Here is a 27,981-nt window from a genome sequence, read left to right as displayed (position 1 = left end):
TCTCTCTGCATCCTGGAACTACTTGTAGAGGATCCCTAGGGGTGTCTAAATCCCGAGGCTCTACGTCATGTTAACATCAGCACCAATTTTGCTCAGAACTTAAACCACAGTAAAACCATCTGGGGGGCTGTAAACAGTGAGGATGCTGTCCTCTGGGGGCATCCGTGGTCTGTTTCCAATGCAAAAGGCAATATATGCCTGCAGATACTCTTTTGTGTTTCATTCTTCTTTCATTTGTCAATGCTCTTGCTGTCAGTTCCACAGAAGGGCAATATCCAAATGATGGGATGCAGCCACTAGATAAGGGTTGGTTTTGAGATGGTATAAAAAATAATGATAAATTAAAGAAAAGATCTGAATGGGGATCTCAGTTTATTCTGTCATAAGCCTTTTAAGACTCAAAATGGTGTTGAATATATAGTGTTTCTTGCTGTGGTGGCTCCTACCCTAGTACCTGTGAGGTATTAGGACTGGATGATCTCTAGAGGATCCCTTCCAGCTCTGATAATTCTGTTATTATGTGATTTCTTCTTGTCAGTCTTTGAGACCTGGCTCCTAGAAAATCTGTCCAGAGATTCATAAGAAAGAGAAGGAGGCTAAGAGCAAAGCACGTGCATGTCCTCATCTTAAAGTAAGAAAAGTTAAGACTGTGGTTACATTCTGCAAGAAAGCAACCTTAAGATGAAAAAGTGGGCAAAAACAAAAGATGCTTTTTATTTTTAGGGAATAGCTTGTATTTGAATAGCATTGCTGGAGAGTTCAAGCAAAGAAAAGTTTTACCTTTTCACAAGAAGTTTAATACAGCACTGCTGGTTGACAACTATGGTTCTCTGCTGTGTGGTGATGCTTTCATTACTTTTGTTAGTAAAAAGCTGCTTGCCTTAATATCGTGTTTTATTGGCAAAGAAAAGATGATGCAGTGCATGTAGGCATGTCATTAACAATAGGCACTACATCTTAAAGTGAGTATTTGACACATGATTGCATAATGAAATGCCACCTGCATGCTCCTAGCAAGGTAGGGAACCTTAAGTTTCTATCTGCTGTTCAGAGGATGAATAGTGAATAACCTGTATAGGTTTCCATCTACACCAACTTGTTTGCTATATAATGACACTGATTTTGATAGGACAAGAAGGTGTGACCTCAAGTTGTGCCAGGGGAGGTTCAGGTTGGACATTAGGAAGAATCTGTAGAATGGTGATGCACTGGCACTGGGAGGTGGTGGACTCACTGTCCCTGAAGGTGTCCAGGGAGATATTGTACTTAGGGACATAATTCAGTGGGCAATATTGGTGGTAGATGGACAGTTGGACTAGATGATTTTAGAGGCCTTTTCCAACCTTACTGATTCTATGATCAACTTTCATACTCCTCAGACAGTGTAGCTGTTGGTACCATAAAGAAACTTTTCATTGCTACCTCATAGACAGCAGTAATAATACTGTTGCAAACCTCTTCGATCCTGTTTGGCTGCAGTTCTGATTGCTGTTGCTTCTGCATTTCAGCTCGTCACGAAGTCATCACCAAAGAGATCCTCGAATTAGATACATGGGAGAACCAGTGGAATGTGGTGGCCGTCAATGTCCTCATGCACGACAGCTATGATGTTTGCCTTGTTGCTAGGCTGAATCCACGGGATCTTATTCCTCCTCCTCCTGATTTAGTGGACCAGTAAATGTTCAGTGGCTCTCTGCTTCCAGATTCTGCAGAAAGAGAAGAATTTGGAGAGACAAATGCTGCATTGGCTCTAGATGGAGCCAGTGGCTCCATTCTCTCCTTTGGCTAGGTGCCGTGGAGAGAAGTTTGTACCACAAGCTTAAGCACAGAATTGCCTTCACAATGTGCTTCTCAGATGATGCTTAATTTGCTAGCACTGGTACTCTGGACTTCTGTGATTGAGAGCTGAGTTTGCCTTGTCTCTTGGTCTGCCTCTTGGCTGTTCAAGCTGCAATGTGGTCGTGCAGCCTAAGTGTGCTTCTCAGGCCTGTGCCTTAGGCATGGAAGCAGCCTGGAGCTCACCTTGCAGAAGAGCACCATGTTTGAAGGAAAGCTCTAGCCAAGAGAAACCCTCCTTTGCTGTCCAACTCACTGGGTTCTGGTCTACTGAGGGAGTTAAGAAACATCTGAAGTCATCTGATGGAAACCAATCTGGCTGTACCAAGGCAACAAATTGGCTGATGCAGGAGCAGAGGGAAGATGGAGAAGAGCATTTGTTTGTTTAAACAAAAAGAAAACATTAGCCAAGGTTCATTAGCCAAGTACACTAGCTGCTGCAAACATTATCTAACCCATAGTCAGGGCATCCCTTCTTTGGCAGCAGAGCTGAAGTTGTGCTGGTAGAAAACTGGTCTTCTGGCAACAAGACAGGTGCGAGTCTTCCTTTAGTAATCCTGCACCAAAGATGAGAAGCTGCTTAAATTTTCACACAGATACTACCTGTCATGAGGCAGAAACTTGTGTGGTCAGATAAAGAAGGGGATGTAAATGAAAACAAAATAAATGAGAAACAGTGTTAGCTCTGCATCTACAGAGAAAGGATAAAAGCACCAGGCATTTAGAGTTTATGTAAACTAGTTGGTTTTATAGAAGTAGCTTTAATGAAATAACATAAGGCAAATTCTGCACCAATGGAATTGGCTATAATTGCAGTGAAGAGGAGTAATTCAAACTGTTTCTTAAAGCAGTGCTAGCCTTTCTAGGGCTTGAAGGCAGCGGCTTAGGAAATTGTTACCAGTACAGCTGTCTTATTTGAGCTACCAATAACTATTCATCATCCCCTGGTACCTACATCACAGAATACATGTGAATGATTGCCTGGGCAGTGTGGACAGGAGAACTGGGAATTTCTGTTGTGTTCTGGGGCCGAAACTGCAAATGACTGTATGCTGCAACAGACAGTGAATGTCAGAGGCAAACACTGTAAGAGTAAGCTAGAACATAGCAGAAGAACCATTACGGTCAGCAAAAAGTTGTTTTTTATGATTACAGAAACAGTAAAAAAACTGTAAGGAAATAACTTGCAAATAAATGAGGAAATCCATCAGGTAGTTCATCTGTAATCACTTGCAGGATTTGCACTTCAGAGCACCTCCATTTTCTTTTACAAGCCTACACATTAGGCTACAAAAATGATAGCTTTTTTTTTTGCCTTTTTTTTTTTTAATTGCAATGCTTGTTGCAGGGAGAGGTGGAGAGGATGACCCAAAAGCCTTTCCCCAGTCCCGGCTTTTCTGATTCATGATCTATTCTTTAAGATATCCAATGGGAATATTAATCTGTCATATAAAAACAATTAGCAGGAAGGTCACTGGAGTTCACCTGATAACAGTTATCACATGCTGAGGACCGCTCAGACAATAAGGGAGTTGGTGGGAGGAACTGAGGAAAACATGCAGAAAAGTAAAAGTGAGCCAAAAAACTGATCTCTTCTCTCCCTTTGTTTCCTGGGCAGAATGAGTGTCTCAGCCTAAACGCAGACATTTGTGTTTGTAGCAGTTCCACATCATCCAGACGCTCTATTTTCTTTGTTGATACGTGGGTTGTTATCTGTCCAGACAAGAGCTGTGACAAGTGAGTCTCAACCACTCTGGCCACAAAACACAGTTGCAGATATAAGACTAAGGAGATGAAAAAAGAATCTATTTAAATATGTTTTTAAACAAAAGCAATAGATTGTTTTCTGACTAACCAGGCAATATTGGAACTTTTTTAAACTTTAATTATTCCTGTGAAGTATAGGCAATGATTTCCCTGCAGAGTTCTCAAGCCAGCAAGAAGCAATGCTCGAGGAGCAGCTCTCAGCCAAAATGCTGTGTGTTTCCTTGTGATTACACCAAATTCTCATACAGTACCTACAGATGCACTATCACCTTTTTCTGTTTTCTTCATGCACCACTGGAAAGCCATTTGCCCTTGAGTGCACAGAGCATTGCTTTTCTTCTGCCTGCCTGGTCTGGCTGTTGACAGGACTCAGTGTCTCTCGGTTTCCGTCCAACAGACCAGCTATATATCCAGCAGGGAGTTGTTTTCTTCTTGTTTAAATGTCTAGAACAGAAGAACAGTCAGACCAATGTAGATTCCAACTTCAAAACGTTGTGTGGACTCCACTTAGTTCACTGTTTGCCCCTGGGGCGACTACAATTTCTAAATTGGAAAGGAAAGCTTGAGGGAAGGAAGGAAGAAACTGAAAGCATGTTTATTGAGAGGTACCAATATTAGCCAAAATCCCCCCAAGAGTATGTGAATGTTGCATGTCTGATACGTTCATGGGCAATCTCACATTCCTGGGAAAGCCCTTAAGAGCCTTAATTTCTTCTACTATGAATCCTAATGCAGGAGTATTACAGAATATGCATTCTCCAAGCTTGCGTGCTTCACTGAAATAATAGTTTACTTCAGCCACTTTCCGGCTGAGCGGCAGTTAGCTGAGCCTTTAATCAAGGCTGCCTTGACATCATCCATAATTCTAAAATGTGAACAAAGCAGTGCTGGCAAGCTATGGGCTGTGGGAATGAATGGGGGGATTATTAAGCAAAGACATGTGCTGCAGTTTCACTTGAAACACTGAAGTACATCACTAGTTGCCAACTAGAATAAAAAAATATTGGAGAGGTTACTGGTCACGTGGTGCATGGGGAGTAAAGAAAAAAATGAAAGCTATGAAAAGCGAATTGAAGCTCTCCTATTAGTGTTTTATTTTGACATTGTCAGTACATAGCTGATTCCATAAGGATCCCTGTGAGTCTCTGATTTCTGTTTTCACCCATCAGGTCACAAGAGCTGCCTGCACATGTGACCCACAGGCACCTGACTATGCGTTCTCACATGCCACTACCATGATGGCTTGTGGCTCAGTCACTGCCTGTGCAAGGCAAACACATGCACAATTTCCTATGTGCAACACTGAAATGCACGGGGAAGGTTCTGGAGTGGGTTCCAGCTGTATTCTGCCATTCAGGATGCCTCAGCTTGCCAGCAGAAAATTGCCTCGATGCTTACAAAGCTGATGGATACTGCACTCCCAGGTATGTTCCAGGCAACAGGCTGAGGGAGATTAAAACTGAGCCCCCAGCAATGAAACTTGGAGCTGCTCCCAGATCGTTATGCACAGAGGAGCCAAGGTGGGTGCAGTGATGCTCCCATCACTTCCCAGGAAGAATTCAAGATGTAAAAGGATTGTGCTCTGGATCTTAATCTTACATTTTTCCTCTACTCTGTGTATTGAGATTCTTGATCATCTGAAAAGCAAGGAAAGCAAATGTTACAATAATACATTTAAGTATATAAAATTGTAAAGTATATTTATGCAGGCCTGTATTGTTTTTCTGCTGATCTGGAAGTCTTTTAATATGGATTTACCTAGTGATTACTATCTTAGCTGTAGCAATGAGGTCTCTTTCATAGGTTGCTCTCCTAATGGATTATGGAGCTCCTCTGAAAATTCATTTCATGAATTATAATGCTTTGAATCCCCAGGTCAGAATTTCAGCTGCTCTTTGTGCATTTCTGTGGCTCTCCCTACAGCTTTTCAAGTGGACTGTAGCTGTAGCTTCAAAGAAAAGCTATTTCACCCCCAGTTGTGCTCAGCTGGAACTGGTACGTTTGCAATTTGCAATCATTTGACATGTTGAGGTTGAAAGCAAAGGAAATACTGGAAAATGGAGAATATATACACTGAGACTATATAGAAGTACACTTCCTTCCTTTCCATGTGCTTACTGCTCTGCCTGGGTGTCTGATGGAAAGATTTAATAACAACCCTTGACTGCAACCATGGCAAAGGCCATGCTGGGTTATGTGTTTGTACTGCTGGAGCAGAGAGCACGGTGCTGAGCTGTGCTGCCTTGCCAGAAGAAATTACCTTCAAACAGAAATGTCTTTAAGTGTTCCATGATGTATACCTGTATGCGTTTTCTATACATATGTATAACATTATTTTTGGAAGTTCTTTACTGACAGCAGCAGAATCCCTTTTTAACACCTACCTGGCAACCTGTCTTCTGTATAGCTAATCAAAATACTTCAAATAAAGTGCTGTTCTTAAAAAATGCGGAACTATTCCAGGCCTCAAATCATAAAGAAGCTGGAATTCCTTGTTGAGCTAAGGAACATTTGGGGAAATCTTTTAGTCCTGGCCTATATCTTCTTCCTTCTCCAAATATTTTGCTGGCTGTAGTCCATTTAGAATCCTCCTGAAGTATTTGTGCAGGTCTATTCTGTTTCCCCTTACCTTCCCTGCTCCTGCTCCTGCCTCAGCCCATCCACTCCTTCTTTTCCCCTTTGCTTCCCATGACCACTTGGGGTGTTTGCCAGGCTCCTCACGAGCCCATTACTCCAGGAACAAACCGACTCTGAAGATGGAAGATGACCATAGCACGCCTCCAACCCAAGTTCTGTAGCTCAGACTCATTGCAAACACAGTGTACCTTGTTTGCAACATCTCTGCTTTCTGGCTCTGACCCAGCTGGGCAGGCAGGTGAGCCCTGCTCTGTTTGCTGCTGTCTTGCAGCATGATGCTGCTTAGTTTGACATTAAATGCCTTGCATGCTGTGTGTGCCATAGCTGTAATGATTGCAGGCACAGGCTGTCATCGTTATCTCTGATTCTTGAACACTAGTTGCTACAAAAACTGTCTGAAGCACAGAGGGAACTGTCTTCATTATTGCATTATAGCTCATGTCTTCAAGACTGATTTTCTTCCACGGTTTCACTGAAGAACACGGTGTCTAATGCATCACATTAACTACTGGCATTTTTTCCCCACTTTTTCCTTTTCTAGTCATTCCTTACAAGAATGCGAGTGATGTCACCAGCTTTTCTACGAAATAGGTTATTCAAACCAGCCTCCTGGGGCTGGGGGCTTTTCATAATGGGATCCAAGTACAGCCGCTAAAATGACAATCAGCCACACTACTTCATTTTCCCAATCAGCAACCTCATAGCAGAGGAAATGTACTTCATCCATACATAAGGTAATGTGAGAGGAAACTGCTTCCCACATAGACAAATCCCTGACTCATTCCTTTAGAACGTGGCTGAAACAACTGCAAAATGCCAACATAAAACAGCTCTGATATCCACTCAGTGGGCTCTCAGGCTTCCCAGCAGCAGGAGGAGGAGTGCAAGGAGGTGCTGGCTCATAAGTAGAGCACAGATCCAAAATCCACACCTCTGGGCTCTGTTCCTAGTCTTGGGCATCATCTAGGTTCATCCATGTGAAATGTTTACAGCAGTGCACCACTGCTCATCACAGGATGGTTGGGGCTGGAGGTGACCTTAAAGATCACCCAGTTCCAACCTCATGCTGTGGGCTGGCTGCCACCCACCAGCTCAGGCTGCCCAGGGCCCCATCCAACCTAGCCTTGAGTACCTCTAGAGCACACCCACAGCTCTCTGGGCAGTGATGCAAGTGCTTCACTGCCCTCTGAGTAAAAAAAATTTATCCTAATATCTAAACTAAATCCCTCCTTTTAGTTTAAAGCTATTCCCCATCCCCTCATCCCCCTTGTCTGCTCATTCTGTGGGTCTGCCCTGATTTTAGAGGAGGTGATGGCTGTACTGTTATGCTGAGATCTAGAGATCACAAAATATTATACAGTGGTAGAATAATAATATTACTGCCCTGCCATCTCCCTCCATTTTAGCTGTGGACAGCATTCAGATTTTCAACCCTCTTGGGAAAGGAGAGACCATGTGTCTGCAGCTCACTATGGTATTTCATTCACCCCTTCCCAGAAAACAGTGAGGGATACCAATCACTGTAATCTCAGCAAATGGTGAGGTCGCTAATTGAGGGTGAATTTAAACAGCAGTAATTAAAGAAGGAGTGTATGTTTCTCAAAGCAGACTTGATTTAATAAATTATGCTGTTTAGATAGATACAACTGCTCTCAAGCCAATAGAAGGTGGTTGACAGAAGTACAGCAGATTTAATGGATAACTGAGACCTGAATTACCTGAATTGATAGGAAAGCAGCTGCTCTGAGTCTCCGGGGGGTTTCCATAACCAATCTGTAATGCATTTAACTGGCCGCTAAAAGGCACTGTTCCATCCAAGAAATTGCTTACAGGAGATGCATAAGTGAGCTTTAGATATTGCTGAAGTGTAAACAATGTGGCATCTACTTGCTGACTTGCTGAATTCATAGTAGGAATTATGTTGCCTTCCCCACAGTGTGCCTGAGTAAATAATCTTAGCTGAACTGACAGGTAATTTATAATACATGATACCTGAGAGTCCAAAAATCTTTCAGGTTAAGAAGTTTTGCAGGGTAGAGAACATTTGTAACTAAGGCAGGGAGACGCACTGGCATTTCCCTGCAGTTAAGAAGCCCTAACAAAACAACATAATAAATAAATGCAGTTAGTTTGCAGGATAATTCTATGATGGGACTGATCAGAAAACTACCCAGGTGTTCTCTTTTTTTTTTTAGGCTGGAAGTTGCTGTGTACAGCAGCTAGTTGACAGTCTTAAAAAAAAAAAAAAAAAAAAAAAAAAAACAGTTCAGAAAGAGTTCCATGAATAAAAATAAAAAATAGGGCAGATGCTTCTCTCTCATGTTATGCAAGTTGTAATACTCAGACCTAAGGTCTGCCTAAAAATATCTCTAAGGGCTAAGATTTCACCCTTCTGGTGAGGATGGAAAGGAAACAAAGCATGAGGTGAGAGGTGACGGCCTGGTGATGGGGACCTACACCTTTCAGGACAAACACTGTGCAGGCCAAGAGTTACTCCCTGTAGATGGCTGTCTGTGACCACTGCTCAGGGCATTACTACCTGGCAATCCCATAGCTAGTGAACAGGTCAACATGCTAAAAAATCAACAGAAAAAAACCCACTGTCATGGCTGGTCTCCCTGCTGGGAGCCTGAATAAGAAGGTCATGGACTAAATAGCCTGTGATTTTCATGTTCTCTTCTCCAGATCATTCCTATTAGCAGTGTTAAAGATCAGCCAAATGAATTTTGCACTAGTGTTATCTACACCCCAAACAGGGAGAGAGAGCACAAAGATTTAAGGTAAGTCAAATGGAAGGAGCTCCCAAACAAGCATCATATCTTACCATTTGAGATGAGTCTGCTCCATTCATTCTTCATTTTGCCTTACTCCTGGTTAATTTACTGCAGCAATAGCCCATTGAAAACAAAAGGAGCAGTTCTTTATTTAAGGCCTAAGGGGAGAAAGCTCATATTTAATCTGAGTCTCAAATGTTATATCAGATATTTCAGTGTCTATCATTTATCTGTATTTTTCTAAGTTTCTACAGAGTGACAGGCTAGAAGCACAGAGTGGTATCTCTGTAAGCTCTCTCTGGGGCAAGGTGTTTGCCTTCATAGAATCACAGAACTCTAGCTTATGTTGAGAGTATGCAGATGTTAAAGGATCCTTAACTTTCTTCTTCCTTGCAACGCTCCTCAGTATTGATGTTTTAAGGACAAATCTTTTCCTACTGAAATCAATGGCAGAATTCCCGTTAATATAACTTGTTTTTTTACCCTCTAGTTGTTTGAAATGTTTGCATAAGAACTGCTGTGAGTTCTGAGATATGACTAAAAGCAGAATGGAAGTACCTAAGCCAGACCCACTCACGGTGCAGTCAGAACTCCGAAGTGCAGATGAAGGAAGCTAAGTCTGCAGCTCAGCTGCAGAACTTGACAAAAAGCCTTTTGCAGCCAGATCGTTTCATCATCCGTGTTGCCATGAAGCCACAGAATTGTGTATACTGGCACAGCACAAAGAGGCACAGAGAAAGAAACAAACGCTGCTAATGGGTGTGTGGTGCAGCAGCTGATGGTGCCAGCACAGCCGCTTGAAAATTCACTTATCAAACCATGCCTGGGTGCACCAGTGTGCACCTCAGCCCTGAAAGTCGCCTGCTGTAAAGTCTGCTCTTTGGAGTACTTTAAGGGGAGGAATAGTCAAAGACTGTACAATCAAAGATTGATAATTGCTGCAGAGCCTTGTCATGACTCAGACATTAATAGCTTGCTGCTTGATGCCTCGTGCTCTCATACAAAGAGGCCAAACAGCATATGAACAAAACCATGGGATAAGAGGTTCACTCTTTTTCAAGTGTTTGTAGATGATAAAACCTTCTGAAAGGTTTTTGTTCAAATACATTTCAAAAAGGGTTAAGACTCCACCCCTGCTCAGCACTGCAGCATGGAGCAGTCATCTGATACACAAAATAATAGTGATCTTGCCAGGAAATTTTCTGTGCTAATGCTGCTTTCCTGGGCAGCTCAATCTTTAATCTGATTTATTCGTTCCTTATTTCAGGTAAGTCAGCATTAACAGCAATGTTCAGTAAAACCTGCAAACCACCAGGTGCGTTGCTGGCACGGCGTGCTAGCTCTGTGCTCTCTGCAGTTGGCCACTGTCCTGCTCACTTGAGTTTAAGGAAGAATTTAATGTGCTTGTACTACTGTGAGATTGCAAGGTCAGCTCGTATTTACCTCTTTATTTTCTCAGCTGAGCTAGATAAAGCCTGATAAAGACACACGTTATTTTTATAAGGAAAGTAAATCCTTATAAGCATGAATGTGAAGGGAAGCTGCAGCTAGCATTTTTGGAACCATCTGTGCAGTGTGTATTTAAATCATATTGGATTATTGGATGCATTTTATAAAGTGCATTAGGAGATCCACTCAGAGGATGTGATCCAGCAGAATTCTGTGTCTGTGGCTGTAATAAGAGTAGGATCAAAACAATGCTGTTAGTGCTTCTAAAAGCCTTCTCTGGGATCAAGGAAAACAGTGATCAAAAGGCAATTAGACAAAGTGATATGTAGCAAGTAATTGATTTTGTTTGTATCCAATTTGCAACTTTTAAAAGGAAAGATGGTTTCAAGAAGACACTTTGTAGATCTGATTGAGAAGCTGAAACCATCCAGCTGCTGAATGCCACTGTTCTTCCACTGAGAAATACAGGTGGTTCAGGTCTAGAGGAAGAACCAGCTCCTGGGAACCCACTGCTGAACCATCCACAACAACAGCCTGCCCTATGTAAATTATAGTTGGTTCTTGAGGGGCATTCTTAACAAATCCTACAACAAACATGATGGAAATCAAGGTGGTCCTTTTCAACACATTCTACGATTCTATCAGTTGAAACAAAATTGAACTGAAAGACCATTGGAAATATTGCTGCCTGGGGACTGCTCACAGTCAGAATGTAGAAGTTATGGTCACTGTGTTAATGACAGTGAATACTTTTGTGGTACCAGGAAAGGTCAACAGGACAAGGGGAAATAGTTTCAAACTAAAGGAGAGGAGATTTAAATAAGGAAGAAGTTCTTTACAGCCAGGGCTGAGTGAGGCACTGGCACAGGCAGCCCACAGAGGTGGTGGTGCCACCACCCAAGGTCAGGCTGGATGGGCTCGAGCACCTGGTGGAGCTGTGGGTGTCCCTGTTCATTGCAGGGGATCAGACCCTTTAAGGGTCCCTTCCAACTCAAAGGATTCTATGATGATTCAGTGAAAGAAAGCTGTTAGAAGAACCTACAGAGACATCTAGCTCTACTACCCTACACCTGCAGTTGCTTGCCAACCAGTGGTATATCATGGAGATAAGCAAGCATAATAAAAATGTTACAGTAACTTTTTAAAATGGAAGAACTGGAAATAGAATGCTGTTTTTAATTGCAAAGTGTTTCTCATGCAAATGCTCTTGAAGATGTTTCACAAAAGAGATTGAACAACATACAATAAAAATAAAATCAAACCTTATTCATTGTATACCAAATCAAACAGCTCAGGTTTCAGCTTTGGTCTTAAAGCCAGGGATAGAATTTACCTGATAAATTTCTGCTGCTACTCAGAATTCCAAAAATGGGAAAAAAAAATAAAAAAAAAACAATAGCTGAAAAGGTAATTTGCAAACAGTCTGGATTTAAAAGCTATGTTGCCAAGACAGCAAAGTGAAAGAATCAAAGAATTATTCAGCAAGAAGCAAATATCTGTAAAATAGGGAGAATTCAGTCTTGTTTCATAATCAAAACCACAATTTCACATGTACGTGTATTTTCTGACTGCTGTCAGAACATCTGGGCTGCAGCAAAGAGATCCAGTACCATATAAAACATAATTTGAAAACCAGACTCCTCTTATGAGTAGCTCTCCAGTCCTAAATATAGGTTTAATACGTTTTTAACACAGAAGGAATTTTTGCTAATGCTTCACAAAATTTTAGAGCAAATGAATGCTCTGTGACAAAAGCCCCATCTGAAAAGGTGTACAGAAGTTTGGCAGTGATGATTTCTAATCTTGGTCAGTTTCTACATGGTGCCAGCTACAGCCAAGCTGGCAGTGATTTTTATGTAAATGAGTCAATTATTGGAAATATATGGATCTTGTTACTCAGCTACAGGCACTGAGGGGAATCTGAAGTCAATATTTCCAGCACAGGCACTTCTTTTCTTAATGCTTCACACATTTTTCTTTTTTGACGGTTGATGATTTTTGATCAGTTTGATGGTTGAAAAACAGATCATATAACTGAAAGCTAGTTCTTAAGAACTACAACTTACAACTGTGAACATGCTTGGGGTAATTAGCTCTAGTATCATTTTTACAGAATCCAGTAATGGCAGCCACAGTAAAACAAGTGGAACGTGAAAAATAACCTTTCTCTGTGGTCTCTTTTTCTTTTTCAAGTTACAGTATTATAAAGTGCTCTAGATGAAGCACTGCCATGAATGCAGGGAGCAGAGTGATGTTCTAGGAATGCTTGGGTGAACAAGTTGGAGAAATAGGGATGTGAGTCATAACAGGGGCTCAGGATTCAAAACATTTCATGCAAAGACGTAGATAACTTCTCATGTCCTGGTAATGATGTTAGAAATCCTTCTGTGCACTGCAGCATTGGGGTTATGTCTGACAGGGAAGCTAAGTTTACTTCTTTTGATGTATCTAGGGCAATTCTATTTAAACACTGGTTTTGGTATTTGAGTTTAGATATCTAAATTGGATTTTTTTATTATTATTATTATTTTTTTTTTTTTTGCAAATAACCACAATTCTGTAAACTTCAGGGTAGGATCTGATTTTGCATTTCTTAATCTTCTGTATTTAGGAAAGAATCTGAATTGCATCCCTTATAGAAGATGCAGGTTTTATCTTTTAGAATGCATGTCCTCAGCTAGAAGGAATTTACATTTTTATAGTCCTTTTATTAAAGAAGCAGAGGATTTTATTGGATAGAAAGAAAAAGAAAAGACAAATTAAATAATTGCTTCAATCAGGCAAAAAGACCTCTTCACTCAGCATTTTCCATTGCTCTGCAATAAAGTACAAGTTGAAATTTATGTAAGAAAATATTACTCTATAATACTTAACTGGAAATGTGGTTCTCAACACCTCACCAAAGAAGAGGTCTCCAATGGCACAGCTGGATTATGCAGAGAAACATATCACAGTGATCTCCTCAAGTATCACAGACCCAAGTTCTCTGTGCAGCAATAGCAGCTACCATTAGGAAGCTCTTGGCAGGATTGCCATGTTTATATAACACTCAGCATGTGCAGTCCTGGTCCTGAACGGTCCCACTGATGCCATATAACTAATAATAATGATAATAAAACTTGCCAGCAGAGTTTTTTGTACTTCACGCACACTGAGATGGCATTATAAGTAAAGCAGTTCTTCCACCTTGTGGTTAAATAGACTACTACTGGTTTGTACATCAAGTATCAGAGCCTGCATATGAATATGGCTGTTAAACAGACCCGTACAAAGCTCAGTTGGTACCTCTTGCAGCCCAATGCTGCATCTATTAACTAGCCCCGTTCTGTAAGGTGCATGTCCCTGTATGTGTGTGTGTATGCACACAAACATGTGTAGGAACAAACAGATTTCATTTTCCTCCAGACATCCTGGGACATGCTGTAACAACAGCTTAAAAGAGTTTCTTTTAGCTTCTTTGGTAAAAAAGGCCTTTATTCAATGCAGCATGAAAGCTTTGTCACACAGGTAACAAGTGGCAAAATGGGAACAGAGAGTGAGCATGTCACAGATGGGAAGAATTTGACCTCTTCAAACAGTCTGTGGACAGTTTGTAAGCGGTGCTACTACAACTAAACTGAGCTGTTTGGATGCAGTGAGAAATTCATCTAAGCTCCTTTTTTTCACTTCTACTCTCCACTCCTATTTTCTGCTTTTTACCTCTCACTGTTGAAGCAATCATACAGCCTTTGTTGTTTGCATCAGGGTGCAATTCAGCACAATTGGGTCCAGCATCTGTAGTCAGTAACTACGGAGTGCAGACAATTCAAAAGCAGTAATTAAATGTCAATTTTGTACTAATGTAATAGAGGTATATTGAGATATATAATTTTGCAGCAAATGCTGAAGATTTGCACAGTGTGAAATAGTGGAACACATTGACTAACAAAATTTAAAGCCACTAAGTGAATATTAATGATTTTAATGGCCCTAAATTACACTATTTTCAAAGCAGGATTACTTGGTTACAACAGAGGAAATGATTTGGTTCAAAGAAATCAAGGCATGAAAATAAGTTGTTTAATATCTATATCTGCTTCTCAGATACTGCTTTTTTTTTCTAAAGAGCTGTTTATTTATTATATGCCAGCCTCATCATCATTATTCCAGTTGTACCAGCTGTCGCTGTACTAGACTGAGTCCTCTTGTAGCAGTCGCTACTACTCCAAAACTATGAAAATCAACCCTAGTTTTACAAATGCCACTTTTGTCACTCAAAGTGTGACTGGCTACCAAAATAGATCCCAAGATAAACTGAAGTCAGGGAGTCATAGTAAGCTGAAACTTGACCCTGTGTCTCACATGGCGTCACCAAAATAATTCCCCAACAACTGTATCTTCAGTTTCTTTTACTCTTCTGTTCTGCAGTGACAGCTGATGACACAAAACAGCCGACCCTGAATTCCCTCTTTTTTTTTTTTTTAAATTCAGTTGGCAAAAAAAGAGGCTTTTCACTGTAGATTTCTAAGCTTTCATAAACCATATTATTTCCAGAATTGAACATCAGTGGCAAATTCAGCCATAGTACTGTATTTTCATATTCCCAAATGTGAAGTTTTTCAGATTCAGAATGGACAAAAGAGAGAAGTAAGCAAAAACTACTGAATTTTCAGCTTCCATATCTAAGTAGACAACTCTATATGAAATTATAAGGTTTGTTTTCATCTAGTATCAAATTACATTATTGCATTAAATTATTTTAAAAAACAACAGGAAATCCATATGTCTAACAGATGGGCCTTGTGAAGAATAACGTCCCTTTATTTAACCTATCTGTATGTCACAGATGAAAAAAATAACACCATAGCATAAAGAACAAGTGTGACTTTATATCCTGGGAAGCCATCTTTTAAGGATAGACTTATCACTGTGAAGGAGAAATAGACCGAGGCCCTAGAGACTGACACTATCTATTTGTCAAAAGAACAATTACAATAGAAACAGTAGATTGACAAGCTTCCCCTCAGACTCTCTCAAAAATGCCCAAGCTTGATTCAGAGATAACATCTTTGAGAAGACACCTTACACAGATGTGTAAGATAAGTGGAGTCAACATTTCTCCAGAGGTGCTCATCAGCATCTCCACTGAGCATGGAGTCTAGACAGTGACCTACTCACCTGACTTATAAGTGGCTAGAAGCAGAGAGCTGTTTAGATAAGAATAAAGCCACGTTATCCTTAACTTAACCATGATCTGGCATAGTGATGTTATCACCACCTCTCACAGCAGTTTCCCGTGTTTTAATAAATTCCACAAAATTCTGGCATGTCATTGTTTGCTTCTGTCTTTGATCCCCGTTCTTGCTTCTTTGTTCAGACTTCCACAAAATTACTGCTAATTCTCCTTTCTCTTCCACCAATTGCCTTTGGTAAATGGTGTCAATCCCTATGTTAATAAGCCAAAAATATCTCATGAAGTAAACTCTGTCTAAGAGTGTGTAATTTGAAAAACAGCTGCTTCCTCAATAATTGGAAATGAGTGGATAAAAACTATCCTAAATAAATTGGAAATTTTAAAGCAAGCTTCACTGGACAAGGGCTGACTACAACAGTCTCAGTGCCATCAGTGGATGTCTTTGATAACTCTTAGAAGAGATGCACAGTTTCAGAAGACTTGAGGCAGGCAGATATAACATCCATTACAATAAATGAAAAAAAGGAGAAGAAAAAAAAAACAACCACCACCTATCAGGAAATGGAAATTAGGTCTGCTAATTTTAAAGTTAATCTCAGGAAAGAAGGGATCGACTAATCAAACTATAGCTAAGTGCCTAGAAAGGAACAAGATTTGTGGAAACCACAGTGGATTTCGCAGTCTTTATGCTGAGTAATTCCCTTGTATCAGCACCTTTATTTGCTTTCGTCCAACTTCTGTTTACCTTCAGTTTTCAGGGCAGCGATAAGTCCCTCTCTAAATGCCTGGAAAGCAGACAGGACGTTGTGTTACTCTTAAAAACACCTTCAGCAAGAAGTGCATGGGACTACTTTTCACTTGTTGGAGTAGGGGTTGTTAGGGGGTTGGAGATTCATGATCCTTGAGGTCCCTTCCAACCCTGGCCATTCTGTGATTCTGTGATACAAACACATGCTACATCTCAGCACTTTTTCTGCACCTCTTTACCAGTGCTTTATATTTCACAAGAGGCTCAGCTTTCTTCAGCTGTGTTAAACCCAGCCTGAGGTTCACGACAAGGATAGATGCAGCACTGAGGGATGTGGTTAGATGGCACGGGGCTGATGGTTGGACCCGGTGATTTTAAGACGACACGATAAGATGGCGGCCAGGGGAGCTGACTACAATTCCCACACTGCCACACGACTGGTTGCCTTCACCCACACGGAGCCAATAAACATCAGTATTTCCCGGCGGGCGCGGCGGGCTGTGGCAGCGGTGCATGCTGGGAGTTGTAGGCGATTGGCCGGCGCGGGGGAAGAGAACGGCGCCTGCGCGGTGCGGGCAGCGGCGCGTGGCAGGAAGCGGAAGCGGAAGGGCAGGGGGCGGCCCGGCTCAGTCCTGACGTGTCCATCCCGGGCAGCCGCCGCAGCGCTCCGCGCTCCCGTCCCCGGCCGCCATGGGGAGTGAGTATTGGGGTGTCTGCTTGGGGCTGAGCTCTGTGCGGGTGTAGGGGCGGGCGGGGAGCCGTGCTGTCGGGGTGACGCTCTGCCCGAGCCCGCCGGAGCCCCGGGCTGCGCGCTCCCTCTGCGGCCAGGCCTCGTAGGGCGGGCGGGCTCCTTCCTCAGTTCTGGAGGCTCCTTCTGCCTTTCTTTTTCTTGAGTGAAATACTCGTTTCCTGGATGAAAGGAAGAGCCTTCTGAACAGCGTCTTGTTATCACAGCTGCCAGCCTCTCCTACAGCTTGGTTAAGGCATTGAAAGCACAACTAATGATTTGAGATGGAGCAGTTCTGTATGGGTTAGTCGTAAAGCGTTATGGGAGTGCTGCCTTCGGTATGGAAGTGGGCAGCCACCAGGAGTCTCAGTTCTGTATTGTCTCAGTCCTTCACATTCATCCGCAGATGCACGTGCAAGTCTGAGCCTGGCCTCGGGAAGTTCAGCATTAAGTTTAAAATCAGTTATGTGTGATTGTGGCCAGTGTGTGACTTTGCACATATTCCTATGTTGTGTGTGGTTGTTTTGTTGTTTGTTTTTGGTGTTTTTTTTTTCCTAAAACTGAGGCAGCTTTGACTTTTCTGGTTGGGGACGTGTCCTTGTGATGTGGGGGAGGGTCATTGCAGGATGAGTTCTGTAAAGTGACTTGAAGTAGAACATTGTGTGTGTGGACACTGAGGAGGAGCTCTTGAGCTGTACGGCCTTAAGGCAACTGCTGATTTTAACCTATCTTCAGTGTTGTATTTTTTAAATATTGGTACTTGAGAAGTGTTATGAAATTCAGTTATGAAGACATACACGTGTGCAAAACAGCAGCAGATTTTCTGTGCTGCCAACCTGCTCATTAAAAGCAGAAGGCTCTCGATTTTTTTCTTTTTTTGTTCTTCCTTGCTTTCAATCCATATTCTACTTACCTTTTCTGCATACCTCTGCATGAGAATTTAAAAAAAAAAAAAATCAACTAGAAAAGGCAACTTTTTTCTTAAATGTGGCATTTAATTTTATTTGAGCTTTTCCCAGTGTTGTGTGTGTTTACTTTGTCTTTTAACTAATTCCCTTACAGTAAAATTTCTTGAAGTAATCAAGCCCTTTTGTGTTATCCTGCCTGAAATCCAGAAGCCAGAACGGAAGGTAAGTTAGTGAAATTTCATTCAGAAATTTATATTTGTGTAATATAAGATGCTTGGCATCTTATATGGCTTGGTAGGGAGAATGATGAAGGACACGTTTCTGTGGAAATGCTAGTACTATCTCTAACTTGCACAGACTTGGTTATTTGGATTAAAGGTTCAATAGAGATTTGGCTGCATGCAGTTCAGAAGGGATGAAAGTGAATTATTTTGTTCAGTATCTTACACTTTGTTCCTTCAGAAGAAAATAAAGTGCGCTGCAGTATATCAGTGTGAGAGTTTATTGGTTGACTAGATCTTGCTAAATTGGCAGCTTTATCTTCTTCAATGTGTTGTTTTGTTTTTCCTTTAGATTCAGTTTAAGGAAAAGGTACTATGGACAGCTATCACACTCTTCATCTTCTTAGTATGTTGTCAGGTATGCTTTTTTCTTCTTTTTAAGGGAGAATTAAGATGGTGAATGGGTATTATAAAGTCTCTAATTAAAAACTGTTTTCTTCTCTTGGTTGGATATTCAGATTCCCTTATTTGGCATAATGTCATCAGACTCAGCAGATCCGTTCTACTGGATGAGAGTGATTCTGGCTTCTAATAGAGGTATGATCAGTCTTCCAAGAGAAAATGTTTGTAACATGGAAGAAAACACTTTCAAATTTGTTCTTAATTTGTGGTTCATTTTAATGAAATGGAAAGTGAAACAAAGAGGAAAAAGTAATTTTATCTAATGTAAAACAATATAAGTCAGTGTGGGATTGGAAAGGCATGCTTTCATGGACAAAATGGCTTTGTAGCTGGCTGCAGTCTATTCTCTGCAAAAATGAGGGAGCATTTTGTGAGAAAAAGAGCCTGGGGAGAAATAGTTCTAGCACTGCTGCTGGTGCAGGATTCTGTGTACTTTCCAAGCTATTTCAGTCATGCTGCAGCTGTATTTGCTTGTGCTCTGTTTTTCTGGATGATGTCGTTTAGTCTGCCTCACCAAAGATTTAAGTCTGTGATTGTTTTATTAACTTCAGTCTATGACAAAAGTTTTTAATGTAGATACAAATGAAGAATTGTGTGGTGATTATGTGAGTGCTTGGAGCACTCCTGAAAAATGTTTGGGCTTTTTGTTTGTAAATAAATAACGAAGTTACTGATGGTTGTCAAAGACAAAGCAAATTCCTACCTTGTCTTGTAAACAGGAAAGCTGTTTCCAACACCAAAAGTCTTTTCCAGCAAATGTGATTCTTAAGGTACTGAGAAGTACTGCATTACTTATTAAACCAACTTTAACAAGCTTCTGTTACTGTGGGAACCTCTTACGTGTGTGGATATTTGGAGCTCTGTGTCATCTCTGTATGAGGCAAGGGGTGGAAAGTCAAACTTGGAAAGAAGGTGCCGGTGTGCATCATACCCACACACCTCGGAGGGTCACTGTGCTTCCTGTGTCTGGCAGGTACATTGATGGAGCTGGGCATTTCCCCTATTGTCACTTCTGGGCTCATCATGCAGCTCTTGGCAGGTGCCAAGATCATTGAAGTTGGTGACACCCCAAAGGACAGAGCTCTATTCAACGGAGCACAGAAATGTAAGTAGCAGCTGATGCTAAATGCCACGGTAGGGTGATTTAGAATCTAACACTAACAACAGAATGTTGAAACTTGCTTTGGTCTCCGATGTTCAGTACAGGGTACGGACTTCTGTCATGCCATGTGTTGATGCTGTGCTACAGATGTTTCTTTCAGCAGCTTTACTGGCTGTTCTTTGGGTTGTTAGCATTCAGCTTCAGATAGGTTTGTAAAGGAAGAGTATCTGTGCAGCTGCCATTTGTACTGCAATCTCATCAAATAAATTAAGCAATGTTTTGGGACCCGTAGCTTGAATTATGTTGGGTGGTGTTTGTCTAAAAAAGGTAGTATCTGTGAAGATGTTAGTTGTAGTAGTTGTTACCTTACACTTTCAAGCATGGTTCTTTAGCAAGATGGGATAAATGGCTTTTAGAGAAATTTGACTATTCTCAAATGTGTGGCACCAAAGCTTTTTTACTGATTTGTTTATGGGAAAGAAAGAATCATAACTGAAGTAATGTCCTAACATCCTCAATTTTCAGTATTTATAGACATCTTCAGTAACTAAAAATACTTACTTCTAAATCTTTGTTTCTGAGGTCTGTGCATGTTTGTATTTTCAGTGCTAGATTTCAGAGAGCAAACTTAACCTGCTCTTGAATGTTCTGGGAGGAAATACTTGAGTCACAACTTCTACAAAGATGTGACGTTTGTCTAATTGTCCAGGACATAAATCTTCAGAACAAATACATAATTGTGTTTTGTATTCTCCAGTGTTTGGAATGATCATTACCATCGGGCAGTCTATTGTCTATGTAATGACTGGAATGTATGGAGACCCATCTGAGATGGGCGCCGGTATCTGCTTGCTTATCACAATTCAGGTAATTTTACTCTTCCCTCCTTCTTTGTCCTCTGAAAGGGTCAAGGAAATCAGTGTTATGGATTCTCTCCTTACCCACATGCAGGGTAGAGATACCAGTGTATGCAGGGTATAGATATGCAGGGTAGAGATACCAGTGTGCTTGCTTTCCCATAATGGAATCTTCTAAAAGGAATTAATTTTTTTTAACAAAAAATAAAAAGGAATGTGAGTAATGCTCCTGTTTGTTTTTACTGTAGCTTTTTGTAGCTGGATTGATAGTTCTGCTCTTGGATGAGCTACTGCAGAAAGGATACGGTCTCGGTTCTGGCATCTCTCTCTTCATTGCTACCAATATCTGTGAGACTATTGTGTGGAAGGCGTTCAGCCCCACCACGGTGAACACAGGACGAGGTAATGCTTGCATCAGAACTTCATGATTTTCTCATATGGAACATAAACACAGCAACTTCTTCCCATAGCCTTCTAAAATTCTGACTCTTTACATTCTTTTATAGAATAGTACAATGATCTCTTAAAGTAAAAAAGACCAGTTTCTAATCCTAAACTACAGTGTCTCCATAAAACTTGATAGGGATGACTGCTGTTGTATTGCAGCTGCTGCCCAGCTTACTGACAAGTATCAGCTGTTTCTTTCTGTTCCTTGTCTTACTCTTTACTCCAAACCCCTTATTCTCCAAACCTGATAGGAGGCAATCATGTTGCTGATGTATACTAGTAAACTTAAATGAAGTAATTGCATTTTTTAAATTCAAACAGTAGCCAATGGCTGATCACAGATGATACTAGAAATGTTGTCTCCCTCATTTGAAAATAGTTAAAAAACAAAACCTTTGTGTAAGTAACTTTGTGTCTCTGGAGATCAGTAAAGTTATCCCATTTGGTGCTTGGGTTGTGATTGGTTTCTAGTTTCATACAGGGGGGATTTCTGAATGTGCCCTTAATATGAAAAAGGATGGAAGTAATTCTGTTATGAGTCCTGTTCTGTAGAAGAATGCCTAATTGGACAAAGCACTGAAATTTAAAGATAAAGATATCATGCTTAAATTGATTTTCTTTTTTTTTCTTTTTCCACCCAAGGCATGGAATTTGAAGGTGCCATCATTGCTCTGTTTCATCTTCTGGCTACTCGTACAGACAAAGTCAGAGCTCTTCGTGAGGCCTTTTACCGTCAGAATCTCCCTAACCTCATGAATCTGATCGCCACCATCTTCGTGTTTGCGATTGTAATTTATTTCCAGGTCAGTTGGAATAAAGAGAGTTATTAAGCTGTCTCTATGGAAATAGATGTGTAATCTGCTTCCTTTTAAAGGAAGTGACATGCTTGCAAAAAAACGATTGCATGTTTATTTTCTGCTGTTGTCAAGGCCTGGCCCTTTCAGTTCATGAGCTGTGGTATGGGTTCATGCTGTCAAGTTATAACAAGGCACTTTTCTCTTTTGGAAATTTTTCAGGGTTTCAGAGTGGATCTTCCTATTAAATCTGCTCGCTACCGTGGCCAGTACAACACCTACCCAATCAAGTTGTTCTATACTTCAAACATTCCCATTATTCTTCAGTCTGCCCTGGTGTCAAACTTGTACGTCATCTCCCAGATGCTTTCTGCACGCTTCAGTGGGAACTTACTGGTTAGCCTGCTGGGCACTTGGTCTGTGAGTATTCCTTGTGATCTTACATACAGCACTGTAGGAGTGCCATTAACAGGTGTACTTGGAGACATGGTCTCCCTAAACATAAAGGCACATTTTTATGGCTGGTCACTGGGGTATGCTGAAGCTTCTCGATTAGTAATTTGTTAAATTGATGATGGTGTGTGAGACTCGCTGTAGATATTGAATCTTCATTTAATTTTTAAAATTCTTTACTGTCCTAGGGGTTCTTACTGTTCCTTACTGTATTCCATTTCCACATTAGAAACTGCTTATGGTAGTGAAGTTGAGTCTTCGTATGCTTCTGTAAAGATAATGAAATACAGTGATGTAAAGGTGGGGTATAAACCCAGGATTAACTTTATGGCTGAGAAACGGCAAGAAAACTGGTGACTAATTGCTTCCTTTTTTGTAGGACACCTCAGCTGGAGGCCCTGCTCGTGCTTATCCTGTTGGTGGACTTTGTTATTATCTGTCACCTCCAGAATCCTTTTCTTCAGTGTTAGAAGACCCTGTCCATGCAGTTGTTTATATTGTGTTTATGTTGGGTTCCTGTGCTTTCTTCTCTAAAACATGGATTGAAGTCTCTGGCTCGTCTGCCAAAGATGTAAGTTTAAAATGATAAATGATATCTTGATTAAAAACAGCAGGTCTGTTGCAAGATAAACATACTGAGTTTTTCTTAAATTACTGTTAAGCTGGTGATCTTCACAGTAGTTTTTATCATTTGTGTAAGCAGTGATTTTGATTTTTGGATTAGAAAGAGCTTTAAAAAAATGATAACTGGGAAGAGTGAGGGCAAAATGAAACTTTTTACTTATTTATTTTTGCCCTCTTCTCTTTACTGCTTTTTTTGAAAGCAGTGACAATAACAAAAGACATACAGGTTTTTTTTTTTTGTTGGTATTAGGAAACTTCTGACACTGCTACATGAAATCTGATGAGTGTGAGGAAAGAGCAGGTAACACTCAAAGCTTTTAGTACCAAATCACAATTGCAGTGTGTACAGGGCAGTTGCCACTTAGGAACCTGCAGGTAAAACTTAAGTATCCATTTCTGGCATAAAGAGCTCATAGTTTGTTTTGAGGGAAGATTAACAAGAAGTTTTTATTTTTAACTTCAAAGATCTGAGATCTGAAAATGTAGTTCTGTGCATTAATGTATGTGTGGCTTCTTAAATTTCCATTTGCTCCAAGACATTTGATCTTGAGTAACTAATTCTCCAGTTGGAATTGGAAAACAAGATGGAAAATAGTTGTCATTGTGGTATATTTGTATTGTATGGTTTTTGGGCAGGAAATGAAGTTTGACAGCCATGTGGAATGGTTTAATCCATTCTTTAACAAATATGTGATAGTTGCATGGTGAGTTAACAGCATGAGCACTCATTTTGGGTTTGCATCTGGCTGCTTGCTGTCAGACGTGCAGGGAGGCACTTGCAGTCATTTATAGGTAGATTTTCTTTCAGAATAAATGGAGATACAGCTTGTAACACTTCAGCTTTTCTTCAGTATCAGGAAAGTATGCTGGTGTAAACAAGATCAAAAATAAAAATTGATAAACTATTACTTATGTATACATTCACAGTATACCAGTGGAAAACTGGTAGCTTAATCATCTGGAAGTACATTGAATGGGGTGACAGGCAGCTTTAGAAGCTCACCTATAAGAGTTTCAGTTCCTATCAGTAGTTAGTAGATATTAGCAGGACTCGATTGTAATCCCATCCACTTGCAGAAATACCATTTAAGAGTAGTGTTCCAAGAAGGGATCCTTTCTCAGCCATTTCCCTTCTAATACAGTCTCACAAATAGCTCAGCTGAATGTGGGAAACTGTTGGAATGCACACTTCATAAGATGGTTTTAACAACATCAACTAAACCCTAACCAGGAGAGAGTAGGGAGTTGGTGCTAAAATAGGAATTGTATTTAGTATGGGAACAGTAATGGTGTAACAGGAGTAGTATGTAGTGCGTGGGACAGCCACTGGTTTCCGTGTTTTTGTTTTCTCAGTAGGACTGGAACTATCCAAGAGGCTTTGCATAATTGACAGTATGGAGAATTGCCTCTGACTGCAGTCTGGATTATCCCAAGTTAAAATACTGGCTGTTTTTAAGTCAGATGAACAATGTAAAAATAAAACACGAAAAAACCCCATAACTCGCTGAAATGCCTTGCTGTGGTTTCCCATAGTGCTAGATTCTGTGGACTTGGCTAATAGTACTAACCTAACTTAACTGCTTTTTATTCAATGCAGGTTGCCAAACAGTTGAAAGAACAGCAAATGGTAATGCGAGGCCACAGAGAAACTTCAATGGTACATGAACTAAACAGGTGAGCCATGCCCTTCACGAGTTGCTTATGCAAAGTATGGGAGAACACATTGTAAACTTTGCTTAGACTGACATTTTCTGGACCCTAATGCATGGCTATTCTTTAAGCTTCAGTGTTCTGTGCATGGGCACGGAGCACTGCCTCTCATTAGTAGCTGGACTTGCACAGCAGGATGTTGTTGCCTTGCAGTTAGAAAACATGCTTGAACTCCAGAGCTTTTATTTTCTTGTTTTATTTTTCCTTATGTCAACATTTATAGGGAAGTTAGCAATGAAGATGGAAGTATACTATACTTCAAACTGACGAACAGCATTTTAAGATTGTTCCTATGTCCTAAGAGTACTGTTTTCTATGTCCTCCTTTCTAAAATTAGCAGCTACTTTAAGTCCAGTAGAGGCAAGCAGAGATTGATCTCTAGAAGAATCGTTACGTGAATATTATTGCAACTTTAGATTTCAATCATCTGCAAATGTCTTGAAGATCTAATACTCATTAACATATGCTTAATTACCTGGTAGACTGAAATGCCTTCTCAGCTCGTCTTTTTTCTTTCCATTCAGGCTGGGTTTTCTTTCCTTACCTGGTGTACTGGTCCTAGTGTACAACCCTTCTCTTGGATTAGTGGACCTATACCAGAAGAGAGTATGCTACCATGGTTTACATTATCTGTGTTGTTATTTTTCTCAGTGGGACTGACTTTCTAGGGAACACCCATCTCCTCAATTTAAATACATTCCATGGTTCCCATACAGTGATAATCCTATTACATTTACCATAATCCTGAGCAAATTCTAATAGTACCTTTTGTATTCACACCTTGTTTTACAGGTACATTCCTACAGCTGCTGCATTTGGTGGCCTCTGCATTGGTGCCCTCTCTGTGCTGGCAGATTTCCTTGGGGCAATCGGGTCTGGAACTGGAATCTTGCTGGCTGTCACCATCATTTATCAGTACTTTGAAATATTTGTAAAGGAACAGAGTGAAGTTGGCAGTATGGGAGCTCTTCTTTTCTAAACCTAGCTTCTCATGGACCCAGGAGAGAAGGGAACAGCACTCTCTAAAGTATCCAGATGTGAAGAAGTAATGTAAACTTGATAATGTCATTCTATAGGAACACATCTTTTAATAATATTTCCGAAGCGCATTTCCTTATGTTCAAACTTTTCTAGCATACTGTTTGCATTTTATAAATTACTGGGGGAAAATGTGCACAGTTTTTTTAATGAAAATTGTTTCTTAATTATGTGTTAGGAGAATCAGCTTTCTGAATTGGATTTAGTTCAATGACTCTTGAATTTTTTTTATCCCCTCTAAAAATTAGTAAACCTGAAACCCTTTACAGGTTTTAATAACTGTGGGTAGGGTTGAATGTTTGGAAGGGTTTTTTTTCCCTTTTTTTTTTTTTTTTGCAGCTCCATTGCAGTAGTAGTGAGTAAAAATCTCTCCCCCTAATGCTTGAGTTCCATAACTACAATTGTAAGCACAAAGTTTAATACGTTCGGTTTTGTGATGTATTTTTGTTCAAATATGGCAGATTTGGGAGGCAGTTGCTTCTTTTCACTCTAAATAGCAACTCTAATTCCAAATGTATTGTAATTACTGAGCTGGACCTTGACAGATCTCAAATATTGACTTGAGGCTTGTCAAGGTTTGGTAAGAGAATGAAGTGTTCTTTCCCATCACTCTTCTCTGTAAGCAGAAAACTCAGGTCAGTTGAGATTGTGCCAGCAGTTGTGCCTAAGGAATATGGCACCTTTGAAACTTGGTATTATGACAGCTTTGTAAAAACCTTTTAGTTAGATCTCTTTGCCATTAGCTCTAGTACTTCTAGTTCTGATGCTGAAAGAAATACGTGTTATGGAAACTCAGATGCAGATCTGCTTGTATCCTTTCCTAAGGGTATGTTTCATCAGTTTTAAAAATTCTGGTCTTACAGTTATCAGGATGTTACCTGATTATGTCTACATATCTGGTGAATTTTGAGTCATGCTCATACAAAGGAGTGTGAAAAGAATGTCTTTTTTCCTAGAATTCTTGTATTTAGTTGTAGATATGAGACCCTTGTCAAGTAACTCTTAGTCATGCAGAGGAGGCTTTTCCATCATATAATTGTGTTGACCTGAATGGTGCACTGAAAAGTACTTCTACAGAAGGTATTGGGACCCCTTTTTTTCTACCATCATATCTTCAAAATAGAGAAGTTACAGTAAAAGGCTTAATTTTCCATTTAAATTGTCAGTACTAATTAGGTGCCTAGGACCAAATGCAGATATCTGTACGGGTTTTGTAAATCTTGTTGCAGTCAGTATTGGACAACGTGGAAACCAGAATTAGAAGTTGTGATGTTGGGATGTTTCTCTACACGGCTTCACCATGCCTCGTGTGCATTTGTGCATGTTGTGCCAGTGTGTGACTTACTGCTTCTGCTCAGAGTGATGGGACTCGTACATTCCCAAGAAACACAGATGACATCCAGAGGCCCTTGTTAATGTACTGAGCTCAAATACCAAATGCATGAGAATTCTGCAAACTCAGAATGAAATACACCTGTCTGTAAAAGCGAAGACCTCGGGGAAACGATCACAAAGGGGAAAACGAACAAAAGGATTGGGATAAAGCATCTGAAATGCTCACTGCCAGCTGTTCACTGTTGATTCACACTACTTTGTCACTTTCCTGTTTGTTTTTTTTTATAAAGTACAGTCATGCCACGCTGTGATTTTTGATGTGAAATCAGGGACAGTTAAAAGTGACTGACTGGAGAGGGAGGGAGTATGGTGTGGTTCTTTTTCTTTGGGAATTTTTTGGTCGGTTTTCCAAGAAGTCCAATGTGATATTTTTTTCCTTTTTTATTATTTGTAATAAAAAGGACTCAACTTCTGGATGTGCAGTTCTGGCTGGGCTGGACCTGGACATATATTTTTGACCATATCATCCGTTTTCACTGGTTGCTGTTTCGGCCACCAGCTCCCGAGTGTCTGAGCAGCACTTGTTCTATGCATCTGTATTTTTGTTGTCCAGTACTGGAGTCTTTGTTATTGAGCAGCTGTGTCCTGGGAGCGGGACCTGCTGGTCATACAGTGGGTGTTCACAGAACAATGCCTAAACAATCTGCTTTATAACGAAATAAAGTACATCTTTGGAGCTAATGCTTGTTCTGGTGCTTTGAATGCCACGGTCCTAACGGTTGTGGAATACTGTCACCTGCCCAAAATACTGGAAAAAGGGATCCCTCTCAGAACAGCTGTTTAGAGTGTGAAACAAAAAAGTGGTATTTGCTCCAAGACCTTTCAGGAATGAGTTTGCTAAAATCACAGTGCTTTAGCC

General features: G+C 40.5%; 2 protein-coding genes across 5 annotated transcripts in view; both read left to right on the top strand.

Annotated features, from left to right (window-relative positions):
* KBTBD12 (kelch repeat and BTB domain containing 12) overlaps positions 1–6,057 on the top strand; it is a 52,603-nt gene extending 46,546 nt beyond the window's left edge. For 2 of the 3 annotated variants that reach the window (XM_085235954.1, XM_003210106.5), the window contains 2 exons: positions 1,509–5,027; positions 5,479–6,057. In XM_085235954.1, coding sequence (XP_085092080.1) covers positions 1,509–1,678 — 170 coding nt within the window. In that variant the 3' untranslated portion in view covers positions 1,679–5,027; positions 5,479–6,057. The remainder of the gene's footprint in view (positions 1–1,508; positions 5,028–5,478) is intronic. The other variant, XM_085235955.1, reaches the window with a different exon arrangement.
* On the top strand, positions 4,888–27,803 carry SEC61A1 (SEC61 translocon subunit alpha 1). Of its 2 annotated transcripts, none has more exons than XM_085235956.1 (12): positions 4,888–5,027; positions 18,174–18,241; positions 18,593–18,658; positions 18,759–18,837; positions 19,676–19,807; positions 20,562–20,671; positions 20,910–21,063; positions 21,751–21,911; positions 22,125–22,322; positions 22,735–22,926; positions 24,577–24,653; positions 25,482–27,803. In XM_085235956.1, exons 1-12 carry the CDS (start codon positions 4,994–4,996, stop codon positions 25,666–25,668), a joined length of 1,458 nt encoding a protein of 485 aa, XP_085092082.1. In that variant the 5' UTR covers positions 4,888–4,993; the 3' UTR covers positions 25,669–27,803. The 2 variants fall into 2 exon arrangements, with proteins under 2 accessions (XP_085092082.1, XP_010716832.1); XM_010718530.4 differs by lacking the exon at positions 4,888–5,027 and adding an exon at positions 16,928–17,081.
* Positions 27,804–27,981: the final 178 nt, after the last annotated feature.

This window comes from Meleagris gallopavo, chromosome 14 (assembly GCF_905368555.1).
Source record: "Meleagris gallopavo chromosome 14, MGAL_WU_HG_1.1, whole genome shotgun sequence".
Classification (NCBI taxonomy): Eukaryota; Metazoa; Chordata; class Aves; order Galliformes; family Phasianidae; genus Meleagris; species Meleagris gallopavo.
The sequence above is the reverse complement of the archived record's forward strand: the minus strand, read 5'-3'. Positions and strand labels throughout refer to the sequence as shown.

Bases quoted from the DNA above. Each gene is read 5' to 3' on its own strand.
- SEC61A1 (XM_085235956.1), top strand. From the start codon at position 4,994: ATGCTTACAAAGCTGATGGATACTGCACTCCCAG. The intron at 5,028-18,173 runs GTATGTTCCAGG...ATTCCCTTACAG, and splicing joins GATGGATACTGCACTCCCAG to TAAAATTTCTTGAAGTAATC. The intron at 21,912-22,124 runs GTCAGTTGGAAT...GAAATTTTTCAG, and splicing joins CGATTGTAATTTATTTCCAG to GGTTTCAGAGTGGATCTTCC.